The 17,918-nt window shown below is 47.3% G+C and overlaps 1 protein-coding gene across 1 annotated transcript; it reads left to right on the forward strand.

The window, feature by feature from the left end:
- The first annotated feature begins 97 nt into the window (after positions 1-97).
- katnal1 (katanin p60 subunit A-like 1) lies at positions 98-15,799 on the forward strand. The gene is made up of 11 exons (XM_064352749.1): positions 98-251; positions 1,129-1,294; positions 2,150-2,310; positions 4,735-4,897; positions 6,339-6,466; positions 6,715-6,820; positions 7,999-8,157; positions 8,772-8,898; positions 10,140-10,274; positions 11,010-11,136; positions 14,954-15,799. The coding sequence occupies exons 2-11, from the start codon at positions 1,133-1,135 to the stop codon at positions 15,150-15,152; spliced, it is 1,467 nt and encodes a 488-aa protein (XP_064208819.1). The 5' UTR covers positions 98-251; positions 1,129-1,132; the 3' UTR covers positions 15,153-15,799.
- The last annotated feature ends 2,119 nt before the right edge of the window (positions 15,800-17,918 follow it).

Below are 17,918 nucleotides of genomic sequence, written 5' to 3' on the forward strand. Positions count from 1 at the left end.
GAGAAACCGCTGACTGTAGCTAAGTGAAAATGAAACTCTAAATTCGCCTATGGACTTTATACTTGTCCTAGTTTAACCAAAATGAAGCCATGTTAGCTTTGAGCCACAAGCTGTGTTTTTTCCCCTGAATTCCTGCAAGTGACGCACCAACCCGTCACACTCTCAACCAGAGCGTCGTTCTGCGGCCATGGTAACATCTGCTTGTAACGGACTGGCACGGAGTAGAACAGAAACAAGTGTTTCAAGCTGAGGTAAAACACGATTTTTGAAATAATCTGCGTATACCCCGTCAGTGATGTGAATTCGAGAAACGTCGTTTCATTGTGTTCGTGTGCATCTTCATTTACCGAGCAAGAGTAGATAAACCTGAGGTTATTATTGTGTTGCCATGCAATCCGTTTGTTGTCTGTGGCCTAAATCTGGGGCGCAAAGTGGTAGATGGCTTATGGGTAATGGTGTTTTATATGGCCGCCGTTCGTGGTAGCTGCACGTAATATTTAACTTTTAAAAACTACAGATCCCAGTCCACAGTACATGAAATGAGAACAGACAAGACATAGGACAGCTTTTTATTATTAGACTACAAGGAATTGAAATAGTACACAAAAATGATTACATGCATGAATGGGCGTTGTCATTTAAAACTTGCTTGTGGAAAGCTTCAGCTTTTAAAAATGCTCATATAAACCATTTAACTGCGAGATATTTCCCAGGCTAGCTAGCTTTTTCGCTAACTAGCGAAATTAATAAAACAAATGTCTGTCTATCCATTACATTAGCGTTACATTTGCATCACAGCCAAGATATAGTTGTAAAATATTGATTGTGCATTAACCAGTAATGTAACTGGTTAATGTACACTTGGTTAGTTTACGTCATTTTATAGTAATTTATTCTCAGCATTACATTGTCATATATTTTTAAAAATACATTTCTTGTACTGTTTAGTAATCGTTGCAGACTGTAATATATATATAATTGATTGAGCACTCAATTATGTTATCTTGCTTGTAACCATTACCTGTTACCCAGTTCATACAGTATATCACACTGTTCATTGTATAATGAAACGATCTACTATACTGATGTTCCCCTCGTGTGTTTACTACCCGTTTTTTTCATTCATAGCAACATGAATTTAACGGAAATCTGTGACAATGCCAAGAAAGGGCGAGAATATGCTCTGCTTGGAAACTACGACTCTTCCATGGTGTACTACCAGGGCGTGATCCAACAGATCCACAAGCACTGTCAGTCACTTAGAGATCCCACGCTGAAGGTCAAATGGCAACAGGTAAACGAGTTAATTGGAACCGTACCGTATATTTGAAAACGTGTATGTTTATATAAATCTGTTTAAATAAATTCTTCTAAAATTCTTCAACAAATATATCCATCCGTGCTGTAAATGGTATATTTAACACACATCATATTTAGAGAATTTCATTTTTACATGTGAATTATGTCAACCTAAATTTGTCTGTTGTCAATATTTGAGCTAATTTTCTGCATTTCTTTATCTATTTTTATTTGAGCAAATAATGGATTCGATATATTGTTTACATTTGACATCAGTGTGTTATTGAGCATTCATAACTGGATATGATACAGACTCCTCATTGCCTCAGTCATGAGTTGTCCTACACCAGGTCTCCAACCCCGGTCCTGGAAAGCTACAGGGTCTGCTGGTTTTTGTTTTCACCTTAAAATCAGCACCCAGTTGAGACCCAAGACACCAGGTGAGTTGAGTTAACTGTGTAATCAACTGCTCTAATTGATTCATCAAGTGCAGAGTCACTATGAAAAGCAGTAGACCCTGTAGCTCTCCAGGACCAGGGTTGGAGACCGCTGTCCTACACTAAGCGCGCAGTGAGTGTGTGCTGTCAGTACTTGATAAGCACATGAAAGACAGCCGAACACTGTTCTGCATCCCGATAAGAAACATTTTACTGTGATCTAATCTAAGCGTGATCCAGTGTTGGTGTACACAGCCAATGAGCTCATTTAGCCGGGGTGATTGGTGGAAACAAAAACCTAGCCTCCAGGACTGGAATTGCCCACCCCTGGTTTGAACTGTAGCCCTGGGGAGCAGGTTCAGGGCGGAGAGTCAGGTAGAAGCTGCAGTAACGCTGATCGTTGGGGACTGCAGGTGAGGCAGGAGCTGATGGAGGAGTACGAGCAGGTGAGGAGCATCGTGAGCACCCTGGAGAGCTTCAAGGTGGACAGGCCTGTGGACCTCCCCGCCCCGCAGCAGGACGAGGGCCCGCGGGACCCCACCGTCTGGCCGCCTCCCATACCTGCTGAGCACAGGTACGCCCCCTCACCTGCAGCCTCAGGCCGCGGGCTGCGGCAGTGACATCACCAGGGGGTCGGCTAGGGATGCTTAGCCCCCTCGCAATATACACGCACACACACACGCACACACACACACACACACACGCAAATGTCCAGACTCCTATCAATCACAACGTTATGTTGGGATTAAACGATAAAACATTTCTTCTCTCTGCGTGGACATGAAGCGTTGAAAACGCATGATTTCAATTCTTAAATTCAGGCATCGATTGGATCCCCTATCCATGTGGAGGCAGTGTGGTGTATTGACCTTGAGTCACTCATCTTCTCGTACTGTCAAATAGGTTATATAACAGCAGGACTGCTCAACCCTAATTTGGCACACTCGGAGAGGTCTCTAGCTGTTGAATGAGGTGTGCTTTGTCAGGTTTGGAGTGAAAACCTGCTGGACAGTAGATCTCCAGGAACAGGATTGTGCAGCCCTGTTTTATAACAATGTGGTCCACCGTTGCAGACTTGTGAATTCTGGTCGCTTTGCATCATGGGTATCATAAATAGCCCAGAGCTGCTTGCTCTCCATTAACCTCCAATTCTGAATATATGACAGCCTAATTATAATATTCTGGGTTTGCTAAAAACGTATATATAGCAAAACAAAAAGAAAACGGATCACAAAAAAGTGTGTGATTTGCTATGATGTGGTTGATGCTTACTGAAAGTTGTGAAAAAAAAAATTCAGTATCCATGAATATTCAGAGATGTGGTACTAATATTATTGGTATAATGTCAGTCCGTAGTATGGCTACAGCAATTAAACAAATCAATTTAATCTTATAAAAATATTGATTACGTTGTTGACACACGTAATTTAATATCCTAATCGCTTCCACAAAGCGTCTGCTAATGATTGAGCATCGTTTGTTTTGTTTGGGGAAATGATTGGAATTGCAAGGCTGCTGCAGATGAATTGGTTCCCTTCTTTGCACATAATTATCTTTAAATGGTTTGGGGATGGGCGGGTGTCTAACCGAGCTTGCTGCCTTATAATGAAGGCCCATCTAAGGAATTGTGTGTGAGACTGAGCGCTGTTCAGACCTTTCGCTGTGCCAATAAATTGTCCAGTGCCGTTCGGAAGACAGAATGTTATTATTGATTACTTGAAAGAAGAAAATTGACTAAGTAATCAATTACAAAATAATTGTTAAGCACAGCCCTGGTTCATAGCAAGAAATCTTTAATGCCAACAGATTCATCGCTCTCTAGGTCTTACCCACCGGTCCTAGAAGGGGGGCATAACCGACTGCAGTGGACCTAAAACCCTCTCGTGTTATTTTTCACATAACAAGAGAAGAAATGTTGAAAGTAATCAATTTTTCTTCATTTTAAAGTTTAACCTGTACCATAGTACTTGAGCCTAAGACTACTCCCTAGATCACTTGTGGCAAAAGCGGCAGGCCGATTATTCTCAAGAGCAAGAGTGAGTAAAACTAGATATAAGTTTTAAGGAACTTGGAGCAAATTCTGAATTTAAAGCCAATGTTTATAAGAGCCACTCCAGAATGTAGTCAATTAAGTTACAGAGCTTTTGAAGAAGAGTAAGCAGTATATATTCACCAAATCTCTTGTGTGGGGATTTTGTAATAATACCAAGGACTTTAAATGGTGTTCTGGATAATATATAATGTTTAATGAGCTTGCCCAGACATCTTTGGGGGTATTTAATGAAGCAGGATTAACGAGTTAGCTGGCCAAACACTTACGAAACTTTAATGAGAATTTGGTCTTTCCGCCATCATCAAACAAAGCTTACGTCTAGCCAGGCTTTTTACCACGGCAACACACTCGAATTAACGGGGCTCTTGTGTGAGGGTGATTTGGGTCTGTTGATTTTCGTCTCTGCTCGGCGCTTAATTGATCCGTTAAAGTTGTTGTTTACGCAGGTAACTCCCCTCACCTGGTTTCCGCAGTCTGAGTCGGTCGCTTAATTTAAGTTTTGAAAGCAAACGCAAACGGGCCCTTCGGCTCTCCAGCATCGTACTCGGCCAGTCCTGTCGCAGCACATCGAGTGAATTAGCGGCAACCCAAACTGAGCATTTTAGCACTATTTATGCCGGGCATATTATGGTTTTCTTTGTACAACTGTCACTTAAATTGTGTTTTGGTTCTCAAGCACATTTCTTTTAAAAATCAAAATTTTAAAAGAAAAACAAGTAAAGTACAAATTGTGAAAAGAATTTGACAAACAACAAGAAAACCTATTCTTTAATTAAAAAAAACCCTGAATATGCTTATGCACCGAATATGCATTCACTTATTGTGCGTCGCTTTGAATAAATCTGCCAAATCAATGTAATGTAACGATTACATTTATTAAAGTAAATGACCTGTGGCCCCTGAGTGACAGGTCCTCGTTACGAGCGCGGCGGTTTCACCCCGCAGAGCACCCGTCCCGGTGAAGCGACCCAACACCGCGGCCAAGCCCCAGAGGAAGGACTCGCCCGGGCTGCAGCACCGCGGGCCGATGGGGCGGGCCCAGCCCGTCTCTAAGCCCGAAAAACCCGGGGCCCGCGACGCCAAGGGGACCAAGGGAAAGGAGGACAAGGTGAGTGGCTCCGCCCCTTCACCGGAGATACCGTCACGGGAATGAGACCACTGTGATGTCATAGGCAAAACCAGGTAGGACAAGGTGAGTGGCTCCGCCCCTTCACCGGAGATAACGTCACGGGAATGAGACCTCTGTGATGTCATAGGAAATGGAGAGGAGCTCCACCAATCACATACTGTATATACCAATGTTGAGGAGTCTAGGCAGCATGTATTAGGCAAATGGAACATCCTTGCTTAGTCAAGTGACAGTCTGAAGCCTCGTCAATTGCAGACATGGCAGATGTGGAGAGGTGGATCCACAGATGGATCATTTGTGCCTCACACATTCCTAAAAAAAAAAGACTTCTGCAAAGGTTGTGCTCGTGTATCGTCGCCGAGCCCCCTCGCTCCTCCAAAGAGAATTTAACGGGTTGGAATGGCCTTAAAGATGGCGGACCTTGATTGATCTCCGGGACACGTGAGGACCAAGGAGGCCCTCGTCTTCATGGAACAATATGAGCGTTTATATCAGTTAAATAAAAATTGACAGGACAATGGTATTTTCATGCAGGGTTCATCAATCAGTTTGTGCGCAAGCATCATTTTAGAATATTAATTTCACCAATGCCCCAGATCTTTATGTCATGTGGATGGTTCAGATATATTCAAGATCCATCCATCTGCATAATGAGTTTTGAAGGCTTTTTTGCAGCTCCTGTTCTGAACTGATGCCTGTGACTGGCAGTGCGCCACGGTTTTAACCTTCCCCCCCTCAAAAAGGAAACATTTCCCACGTAATCTACTAATGCGCTACCAATTTACTGTGTTTACAATGACTCATTTTATGCGTGCATTTCTGTAATATTCTAAATAAGCCAAAACGATAAGTGTGTGTTGAGCAGCAATATTGTTTGATTTATATTTATCATTTCTTTATTCGACTGTAGCATTCCTTTGTTTCATAAAGATGGGTGTTGCAATACCATGTTATTCCACAAATATAACTGTATAAAGTGACAATTTGCAAGATGGCTATATGAATCTTACTTGCCAGCTTGTTGCTAGCCTGCTGCGTGAATTTAAAATAAACACTGTCTGTCTCGCTATTTTCTAACAGCCAAGATAACAATCCAATAAAACTAAATGACACTTTTGTGTTGTATATCCTTGTACTTTATAAGAAACAGTCCTTTCTCTGAGTAAGTGCTGCCTAATCATGTCTATTTTATTTCACTATTTAACACACCTTTAACCAGAGAGGAGGGAACTAATTAGTGAAAACTGGAGGTGCAGCGATTGGTTGGAATGAAAGCCCTCCATGGCATGTGATTGGGCACCACTGCTCTCAGCAAGAAGGAAGTGTTTATGTGTATAAGTAAGAAAGTCTGGTGCTGGTGCTTTATGAGGATAGGTGTGAGATGAATCCATGGGGTAACCCTGATGGGGGTCATTTGCAGAATAAGAAGAACGCTCAGGAGGGGGCGGGAGAAGGCGAGCTCAGGAAGTTTGACAGCGCGGGGTACGACAGCGACTTGGTGGAGGCCTTGGAGAGAGACATCGTGTCCCGGAATCCCAACGTGCACTGGTACGGAGTGCTGCCGTCAGACTCTTTAGACAAACCAGATATTCAACTCCACATCCTTAACACTGAGGATTCTCATAGGGCTTGGGGGGCGTAATTTGTACTCCCTGAGTGACACTTGTGGGGGCGGGGTTTGTACTCGCTGAGTGACACTCCGGGGGGGCGGGGTTTGTACTCCCTGAGTGACACTTGGGGGGGCGGGGTTTGTACTCACTGAGTGACACTTGGGGGGGCGGGGTCTTCTCTCAAAGGGATGACATCGCTGACCTGGAGGACGCCAAGAAGCTGCTGAGGGAGGCGGTGGTGCTGCCCATGTGGATGCCGGATTTCTTCAAGGGCATCCGGCGACCGTGGAAGGTGAGGGCGGGGCCTCTGGGGTCTGTGAGATCAGCAGGAAGGGGCCTGTCCAACCGCACGTGTGCGTGCGTGTATGTGTAACCTTGTGCATGTGTACTTTTTAATATTTGGATTTCAGTGCGAAATCTGGGCAAGTATATTCTCCCTGCGGTAAAATCTACAGTTTAAATATGCATAATCCTTTAGAAAGGCTGACTGCTAGTCCGTGCCAAGAAAGTAAGCAAATGGTGTGTTGGGGTGGTCATTTCACAGTAAAAAAAAATCACTTCATAATTATTTTTTTTTTGTAATCCCAATCATCATGTATTCTTTAATTGCCAATAATACATATAGATGTGTCAGCTGCCTCTGATTCTTTTTATTGCATGATTTTGCTTTTTAAAATTTGAATCATATTTTCAGAATTTCATCGTCCTGTTCTGTCATCTCCATTTTCCAGCCCTTAAAGGCTTTCATTCCATTGTTCTTCTGCTGTGGCAGAGCATCGTGATGCATGCTTAATCTCTCTTACGAATTTGCAGTCCTAGAAGGAATCTTGACAAATCAAGATAGTCCAGTTTCTTTCCTCCTCATTCTAGAATTCCAAGTTTGGTGGCCAGCAGGTGGCGCCAGTGCAAAGGATAATAAAGTCAATGCGCACCTGCAATGTGTTGAACAAAGCAATATCAGCAGCCATGTCTATTCCAGATGGTAGTATTGATTCTGTTCTTAATCGTACTGCACGTTTTCAGCCAACTTTAAAAAGGACCCGCCAGCCAGTTGGTGCCCAGCTTTCATTTCTTAAATTATATTTTATCATTTTTATTTATGCTCAGCAGACACCGTTTCGCAGAGTGGATGCCATGGTTACATGCTGTTCATTCATACAGCTGGATGTTTTATTGGTGCACTAAAGGTTAGGGGTTAAGCACCTTGGAGAAGGGTACGGCTGTGCCCCCCACTTGGGATTTGAACCTGCAACCTCTTGAGTTAAGACCACCCTTACCATTGTGCTACACTGGCACCCCGGATTCGGAGAGATAAATCGCCATAGAATCACTGCCCAGGACCCATCGGTGCAACTCGTTAGGATAATTAATTTAATTTTAGGAGAGTCTGAGAACGGAGCAGGAAATTAGCTGTGAGCCGGACTCATCCGCCTCGCCGGCGTCTGTGTGCGCTACCCCTCCCTCCCTCAGGGGGTGCTGATGGTGGGCCCCCCCGGCACGGGGAAGACCATGCTGGCCAAGGCCGTGGCCACAGAGTGCGGCACCACCTTCTTCAACGTCTCCTCCTCCACCCTCACGTCCAAGTACAGGGGCGAGTCCGAGAAACTGGTGCGGCTGCTGTTCGAAATGGTGAGCGCCTGCCCGAGTGAGTGAGTGTGTGTGTGTGTGTGTGTGTGTGTGAGTGAGTGAGTGTCTTTATCTATGTGTGGTTAGTTATGAACCAGACCATAATTGCGCTAGATAAGCAGGAGTTTTCATTGGGAGAATCAAGCGATCTCCTCTAACAGCAGATAGAAAACAACATGGCACCAGACAATAAGGCAGGACCTGTGGATGGGGTCCAAGTAGGGTGTGACATCACATGGAACCCAGCCAATAGAAGCGCAGACACTGTCCGGGATTATTCTGGATTAATCAGGATGCACGGACTGCCAGACCCTTAGAGGTAGAGAGCAGAGTGTGTGGTGTGTCCGCACACACACACACATCAGGAGCGTTTGTGCTGTCTGACCACTGAGTCCAAGAGAGTCCTTTCAGCAGTAAAGTCGAACGCATTGCGGCCCCCCCACCCCACCCCACCCCCCTGGGGGACGTTTATTGCCTGAAAAATCAGTATCTTTTCGCCAGCATCATCCTGCAGTGGCTGTGTGTCATGGCGCGGTCTGTGGAATAGTGTATCTCGCTGCCCCGTGTGTTTCATGCGCTCTGCTTTTCCGTCGACGTCGTCGTCCGCGCGCACACAGGCCCGGTTTTACGCCCCGACCACCATCTTCATCGACGAGATCGACTCCATCTGCGGACGGCGCGGCACGTCGGACGAGCACGAGGCCAGCCGGCGGGTGAAGTCCGAGCTGCTGGTGCAGATGGACGGTGAGCGATGAGGGACATTTTTTGCAGATGGCAGAAAGCATGCCGCAAACCCCACACACACAGACCTCACACGCACACTCACGCACACGCACAAGATGTTCACCAGCTTTCTGTATGCAAATGAGCTGGAGTCTGAGAAGACATTGCGTCTTTGAGACAGAGAGATGACTGCAAGAGAGAGGGAGGGGGAAGAAGGATAAGGAGGGACGGAGAGACGAGGAGGGAGGGATAAGGAGGAAGGGAGAGAGGGAGATCCTTTGGATATGTTCGTGCTTTGGCAATATAAGAAATATCTCGTCATGCCAATAACCATTTGCATTGATTGAGAGAGAGGGGAGAGCGTTGTGAGTGAGTAGAGAGGGGAGAGGAGGGAGGGTAGGGGAGGGGAAAGAAGGGTGAGGAGGAGAAGGGGGAAGAAGGGAGAGGGTGAGAGAGAGAAGGGGAGAGAAGGAGAGGGTGAGAGAGAGAAAGGGGAGGAGGGATTGGGTGAGAGAGAGAGTGGGGGAGAAGGAGGGAGAGGGGAGAGAGTCAGAGGGGGGGGAGAAGGAGGGAGAGGGTGAGAGAGATAGAGAGAGAGAGGGAGGGAGCTGCATGCTGCGAGACAGATGATAACAATCTAATCTCTGAGCCTCTCTGGAAATACAACTCTGTCCTGGAGAGCTAAGAGGAATGCCTGAGGTTCAGCTCTCACACGCACACACACACAGTCTTTCTCTCACTCACACACAGTCTCTCTCTCACTCACACACACCACACAGTCTTTCTCTCAAAAACACTCACACATATACACATAGTCTATCTGTCATTCACACATGCCACACACACACAGTCTCTCTCTCAAACACACTCACATATACACGGACACACATGCACACAGTCTCTCTCTCTCTCACACACACACACACAAACACACACACACTGATGACACACACCCGCACTCTCATACCAAGAAAATAGCACAGTGTGAGTTAACCGCACACTGCTCTCTTCCTCTCAGGCCGGGCACAATGTAAAAAAAGCACTTGAGCACACTCGCCCTGTTCTGCCTGCCGGGTTCAGAAATGTCAGTTAATTAGCAAAACCTCCTTTAACTGCGAGCGTGGCAGAATTCGGTACCGCGCGGTAAAACCGCCCCTTTGCGTTCGGAAGCAGAAGCTCTCTCCTCTGTTTGACCTGGCCGCGCGGTGCAGTGCCGATGTTGGGGAGGCTGGGGAGGGTAACGTGCCGACGCTCTGTCCAAGGTGTCGGGGGTGCGCTGGAAAACGACGACCCCTCCAAAATGGTCATGGTGCTGGCCGCCACCAACTTCCCCTGGGACATCGACGAGGCCCTGAGGAGAAGGCTGGAGAAGAGGATCTACATCGCTCTGCCAACAGGTGGCGCACTTTCACACACTGCTCACCAATAACCCCTCACAGCAGTGACCTTTACTCCTGGTCCTGGAGAGCGGCAGGGTCTGCGGGTTTTCGTTTTTTGTTTTCGCCTTGATATCATCGACCAGTTCATGTGAGGTAACTGTGTAATCAGCTTGTTTAATTGATCTATTAAGTGCTGAGGAACAACAAAAACCAGCAGACCGTGTGATTGGCTACCCAGAACCAGGAATGAAGATCACTGTCTTAAAGTGTTCCCTTTCTGCCTTGTGGATCTAAACAGGAGGTCTCTTAAGATAAAAATGAATTTTTCAAGGGAGATCTGGCCAAGATAACATGACAGATTTTATATATTTTTATAAATGTGGTATTTTGGTCTATCACTTCATGTACAGTATATGTGCTTTTTATATGTTCCTCCTTGTCAATGGGCACCAGTGGTTGGCTGTTATTCCTGTTAGTACTCAAAATGTATTTCTGTCATCACGTAAGACAATAAAAGTTTGAGTTTGTCAGTCGAGCAGCTGTGTAGCTGCACACCGCTCTGTCATGGTGCTCGGCATCATGGGGGATTTCCTATTTGTTTGTGGCGACCACAGAGTGTGGGGGGGAGGTGGAGGGGGAGCTCAAATTTGCCCGCTGAACAGTGGTGAGCGTTTGTGTGGCCCCTGGGGTGCAGTTCCGCCAGCTTCCTCCGGGGGCAGCGCAGAGCGCTCACGGCTCTGCCTCCTTCCACAGCCAAGGGCCGAGCGGAGCTTCTGAAGATCAACCTGCGGGAGGTGGACTTGGCGCCCGACGTGGACCTGGCGCTCATCGCTGAGAAGATCCAGGGCTACTCCGGAGCGGACATCACCAACGTCTGCAGGTCCGTGCTCTCCGTCCAGGGACCCTCTGTCTCTCGGGCGGGGAATCTCAAACTCCAGGCCTGGACGGCCGCAAAACTAAAGCTCTGCAGGCTTTAGTTGCTTTACATTGAGCCAGCAGCTAGTTTAAGCTTTGGAAGCAAGGTATCTTGACCACAGGAGATCAGTGACACAATGAACCGTCAGACATCTTAAGACATGAACGCATCCCTCCACGACTGGCGTGCTTCCTCTAGACTAGGGGTGTCAAACTTCAGGCCTGGGTGGCCTCAGTTGTCTCTGGTTTCTGTGATTTTTTTTCAACCAGCAGCCAATTTAGGCTGCAGAAACACAGGGTGCAGACTGTTTAACCAGTCAGTGACTTTAATTAAGTACTTGTGTGCATCAGAAACCAGCAAGCTCAGCAGTTCCCCAGGATTTGGAGTTTAATCAGGAGTTTAAGATCCATCTTCTAGAGCATCTGAAAGGGGCAGTTAGTTCACTTGATTTGTGTCCAACAATCTGGTTGGCTCTAGCAAGCCTCATATCATTGGTCAGGAGCTGTGTTGGCTTGAATCTCTGCCTCTGATTGGAACACAGCTTACGCAAGCTCACGATTCATTGGAAGAAGTAATTGCCTGCTGGTTGTAATTTGCAAAGCCCATCCCTGATCATGTTCAAAGTGTCGTAAGGTTATGAGCCCAGACAGGTTATGGCCTGTGGTTTGACAAACTCCTTGCCCCAACTCTTTTAAGCATACTGTGTTCACAGGTGTGTGTGTGGATAACTGAGAGGTGGAAGTTGATGTTATTTTTGGTAACGGCTTACCAAAATAGACACAGTGCCTTTGTGCTTAGATGCAGAGCACTGACAGTGCAAAGAACAGAACGGGCTTGGCCTGCGTTACGTTTACTGAATCAAGAAGCGGCAACAAAGACCCTTTCATCTGTCTGTGTAAAGTTTGACGCGTTTGATCCCCTCGGATCTCGCGCCCCTTTTAGAAGCCACAAACATTATTCGCTGTCTAAGCACGGACGCCACTGCATCGGTGTTGAAGACATGTCGCTCTTGCAAAGAAATGGCTACAGTTTCCAGGACGCATTTTTCAGAACCGAAACCGCAGTTTGAGATGTGTCTTTTTTTAGCCGAGGGCCGTTGGAATTCATAAGCAGTACAGTCAGCGTACTCGGGGAGCCACAGTCGTTAAAGACAGAAGGCAACGCGCCATATCGCACCGTAAATCATATCACAGTAATAACGAAACAGAAAAAAGCACACTTCTGCTTCTCAAATGCACATCGCTATTTCCCGATTGTGTTTGTGTTTATTATACAGTTAATACGCTGCTTTTCCGTTTTAACTGATACTCTGAGTGGGGACTACGACTTTCTAAAAAATCCATTTAAACTTTTTTTTTTTCCGGTTGGAGAAACACGGTTAATTTCACTCCTGTAGCAGCGACGGCGCTCTTTTCCAGTCCCACTGTAATTAAGCATCCGTCCCACTTAGCTCATTGACTTCAAATGAGTTTCGGAGCTTTGTTTGTCTGCGGAATTGCCCAACTCGCTGCGGCGGATGAGCATGAAGTTCACGGACTCTGATTAGTTAGCGGTCGCTTGTCAGTCTCCTGGCGCCTGCCTACAGTCGGTTCCGTGCGCTGGATAAGCCCTTTCCCGGACCGAAATCTATCCGTCTGCGCGCGCTTCGCGTTTACACAGACCGGTCTCCTCCTCCCCCGCTCCCCGTGTGCAAACACATTGACTGTTTGTCAATGTCGCACCTGTCGAGTCACACCGGGAAGCGGAGACTGTATCTCACGTCGTTTTAAGTCGTTTCTCTAACTTAATTGTTCATTTCCCTTCTTAACTGTTGCCTGGGTGGGGTGCGGGGTAGAGTCGTCAGCATTCCTTTGCTTGAATGCAGGACACAGGTGATGCACGTTCAGGATTAAATACTGTGGCAAGGGTGTGGGGTGGGTTGCATTTGAAGCCATTCAGTGCTGGGTATTTAAGTAATAGTGAGCATACTGCAATGACAAGTTATTAATCAAATCACTGAACACAAGAGAAACGCTGTTCCCTATGGGACAAACAGTTTTGGGCTGAGATACGGACATCTCAGCTAATTTGGGTCTGCTCACAGCCCCACTAGGGAGGGGTACCTAAAATAGTTGTTTTTTTTGTATGGTGCCAGTTGCTACCAGTTTGTATGTACAACTCTAACCCCTAACATGTCATTGCAAGCACTGGACTAAGTACCAGCGTGGTGATACCTGGCACCACTATTTAAACTAAACAAATAAAAACAATCTTCAATCCATACGTCTTCTCAATAGTAAATCACTACAACCAGCAAGATAGCGTGAAATGATGAAAGTTTAGCGAGCCAAATGGTGCATTGCATGCAGGCTGTCTGTGCTCTGGATAGCCATGTCCCGGCTAACGCTAAGTGATTCCAGAATGTTGGGGAAGATTCCGGTTCGATTCTCGTTTGGTCTGTGACAGCGCGATGAAGTAATTCCACGCGGAGTCTTAGCACGTTTTATTGTTCCGAACGTGTTTTGGGACGAAGGCTCGGCGCGGAAGAGAGCCGCTTTCGGGTCACGCGAGTCTGGAGAAAGGCAGTTAGCCGTGTCTGTGGAGAGTGCCAGCTGATTATCCGGATTTCACCGAACGTCTTGGGAACGGACTGGACAGCTGTCCGCTCATTATCTGGATATGTGACACATTTGGTGGAAGACCTCGAAAAAATCACCTTTCCAGTCGGCTGTGGATTTATTTGTTTTCTTTTCTTTTCTCCATCGAGGCAGCTGTGACTGTTTCTCCAGAGAAGCCATTTTCAGCCGTGTCTGTTTGACAGCCGTTATGCTGAATGCCTGCAGATGCTCTTCCTGTTTGCTGTAGCCAATCAGTGTAGGCCAGGCGTGTCGGATTCCAGTCCTGGAGGGCCACAGTGTCTGGTTTTTTGGAGTGTTTCAGCATTTACGTGATCCATTTAAGTCACTGATTGGCTAGAAATTCTTGTATTCATGGCCATACATTGGCTTGTGATTAAAAGAGATCCACAGACAGCAGCAAATGCTGCAGACCTCCAGACTGGAGTTAAACCTGCAGACACTGCGGCCCTCCGGGACCAGAGTTAAACCTGCAAACACAGCGCCCCCTCCAGGCCTGGAGCTAAACCTGCAGGCACTGCGGGCTTCCAGGGCTGGAGTTAAACCTGCAAACACAGCGCCTCCTACAGGCCTGGAGTTAAACCTGCAGACACTTCAGCCCCCCAGGTTGAGACAGCAACAGGCTGTTTGTTGTTGCTAGATTGGTTTGTGCTGTCACCTGCGACAGAAGCCGACGTCTGTCTGCGTTCTCGCGTTGGGGCCTAATTTTGTCGAAATTTTATGTTTGATGCGTTTAGCAGCTTGTTATGTTCGAAGCATTTAGTGGCTTGTCTAATCCAGAGCCACTTAAAAATGCAAGTGTGACTAACAAGGCTGGGGGAAAAAAATCAATTGAAGCCAATAATAGGGACAAGAGCAAGAACGAGCGCTCAATATTCACATAATGTGTCATTTTTTAACACACCTCCATGTCAAATTAAGGGCAACACATTTTGTGTTACGTCTGATACAGTCTGTGTCAAAAAGTCACCCTTCGTTACGCATAAATTGCATTTATTTGTAATACAAAACTAGTAACTTTGACACAGACTGTGTTTTTATGAACACAAGAGTGGTAACACAAACCAGGGTGTCGGCTGATAACAGTCGGTAATATAGCGATAATATATCGTTGGTTGCTATAGCGACAGCCCGACGCTAATGCTAACGCTAACCCCGCGCTGCAGGGACGCCTCCATGATGGCGATGAGGCGACGCATCCAGGGCCTGAGCCCGGAGGAGATCCGCGCCCTGCCCAAGGACGAGCTCCAGATGCCCGTCACCATGGAGGACTTCGAGCTCACGCTCCGGAAGATCTCCAAGTCCGTCTCCGCCGCCGACCTGGAGAAGTACGAGTCCTGGATGGCCGAGTTCGGCTCCGTGTAGCGCCGGGGGTGGAGGGGGCTCGGCCTTGGGGGGGGGAGCGCCAGGACCGCGTCTCCCTGGGAAGGTTCCGGAATCTCGCCTTTCCCGAGCCCGGAGCTGCTCTCCGTGCCAGGCCGGGTTATTATTACTTGAAAACAACAAAAAAAAAAACGGTGTCATCTTTATGTTCTGTATTACGGACTAACGTTTTAATTTTAGGAGATGCCCGAAAGGGGCTTGAGGCCTGAAGTGTTGTGTGTGAACGGTTATGCTTGGGATGTTTTCTTTTGTTGTTGTTGTTGTTTTTTTTTTAGAAGCCTCTGGAAGAGAAACCAGCCGATTTTAGCACCTTTCCCCTCCTAGTCTCTAAAAATGCACTAATAACTTATTTGAACACTGGACACGTGACGAGCCGTATTATCACTTCCTTCATTTTTAACGTGATTTTTATTATGTTGTTATGGGTGTCCTTTTTTTGTTGTCGTTCTTTTCTTCCTGTTGAACGTGTGAAAATACCAGCAGAATCCCGAGAAGATGCCCCTGCATTAGGTACTGAGGGGGGGTTATTTTGGGTCAGGCGACTGCGCCGTGTCCTTTGTGAGCTCTGCCTCTGAATGTCATTGACGAAAATAAATAAAAAACGGATTGTGCAGAGCGAAGAGCAGCCACGAGGCGTAGCCTAATCTTTTTTTTTTAAAAAGAACATTAACCGCAATCTCCATCCCCCTACTCTCACCCCCGCCCCCGCCCCCGCCGCTCCTCCCTCCACTGGAACGTCGCCGTCCCCTGTGAAGGGGGGGGGGGGGGCAGAAGTCTAAATGACGAGGCTCGATTTAGAGCTCCTGTTGTCGTGGCGATCTAATGAGCTGTCCGAGACCCTTCCCGCCGCTTCGATCGGCTTCCCGCTGAAACGGGCGATTTGGGAGCCTATAAACAGACGAGGGGTTTGTGCATCTCCCCTCTGAGTCAGCGAGTGTGCCTGCTGGGGGGTGGGGGGTCACTGCTGGTCGTGTAGGATCTTAACTCTTGTGTGAGTTTGACTTACAAGGCGGGAGTGCCAAAACTATTGGAGGGGAATAAAAGAGCAGAGGGTTCCTGTGTCCTGAAATGTCCTTGGAAATCCATAGATGTATTTGTGGCCTAGAAAGAAATGGGGAAAAGTTTGGAAATGGGTGAAGTATCCCCCCTTATCCCAGGCCTGCTGGATGCCTTGTCCTGGTGAGGCAGTGTGCCTGAGGGGAAGGGGGGGGGGGGGAGTCCCATGGTGTGGCATTAAATCCAGACCCTGCCCGTAACGACTGTCCCACAGCGTAGCTGTTCATCACAGTGCCCAGGAGGAGGGAGTGAGTGAGTCTGACCTTAGCCTTTCTTGCTAACTCTAACCATGATGTCACTTCCTGTCAAGTCTTGCAATGTCAGTGTGCTAACGGTGTTGGCCGATGGGACGGCTCACTGGTTTGTGCGTTAATTTCGCGCTCAGAAGCCATCAGGAGTGACGTGTGCACCGTGGCGGACACATTTCGAAAGTGATTTACCTCAAAAGGTCTATCCACATCGCCCTGACTTGCACCAAAAGAAAAAAGAAAAAATAAAATAAAATAATACATCTGTCTTTGAAAAATCATACATTTACCCTTAAAATGTCTCTGAAATGTCACGGATGATGTAAACCTGATCTGAGTGGGACCCCTGACTGAGATTAGACTCCTAAATGACTAGTGGGAGGAAAATGGTGGCTGTTTTATTTGTTTTTTAATCTCAGTAATGCGCATTATCACTGCTAGGCTTGACAATGCACCGTTTGTGATAGAGGTCCTCTGAGGAGGGGGTGATAGATGTCCACCTCTCTGCTGGCGGGTTTATTCGGTCGTACGCACACGGAGGCTAGCGTTAGCCTACGCTACCGCGTGGCGCAGGGTGCAGACACAGTGCATTGTGGGAAGCGTCACACCATTACGCATGGCACTGACGTTCCGGTCCGTGTGCAAGCTCAGCTCATTACCGTCTTATGTTACCGGCAGGTGCGGAGGGTGCGGGGCGGGGGGTTCTCGGGGGGCTGGGGGGTCTGGGGGGGCTGCGGGTTTCGAGCTGTACTCTGCTGAAGGCCACGAGGCTGTAGTCAGCGTTGAATAATGAAGTGATGTCACATTCGCCCTGGAGACAGGACAAGCCGTTGCCTGTTAATGGCACCAGACGATACAGAACGAAAACCTACGCTGCCTCTGATGGTGTTTCCAAATAAATAAATGAACAGACAGTGTGTGTGTGTGTGTGTGCAGGTGTGTGTGTGCAGGTGTGTGTGTCCACTTGTTGTCTCGCTCTGATGTGTGTGATATCTTGTGCGTGACAGTCTGGAGCCGGTTGAGGAGGTTAGCTGTGTAGATAAAGGAGGGGAAAACACCTGGCAACAGTGAGCGTGTGTGTGTGTCTGCGTATGTGTCTGCGCATGTGTCTGTGTGTGTCTGTGTGTGTCTGCGCGTGTGTCTGTGTGCGCACGTGTCTGTGTGTGCATGTATCTGTGTCTGTGTGTGTGCATGTGTCTGCGTGTATGTGCGCGTGTGTCTGTGTGTGCACGTGCACGTGTGTGTGTGTATAGTGTGTGTGTGCACGTGCGTGTCTGTGTGTGTGTGTGTGTGCGCCAGATCACACAGTTGTCGCAGCACCTGGCAGACCAGGCTCTCCCAACTAACAGCAGGCTGCAAATTCATATTAGTTCTTTTTTATTAAAAAAAAAAACCTTGTGTGACCAAGGTCAGATGTGCTTGAGTGTGAAAGGGAAAGAAAAAA

This window comes from Anguilla rostrata, chromosome 9 (assembly GCF_018555375.3).
Source record: "Anguilla rostrata isolate EN2019 chromosome 9, ASM1855537v3, whole genome shotgun sequence".
NCBI classification, from domain to species: Eukaryota; Metazoa; Chordata; class Actinopteri; order Anguilliformes; family Anguillidae; genus Anguilla; species Anguilla rostrata.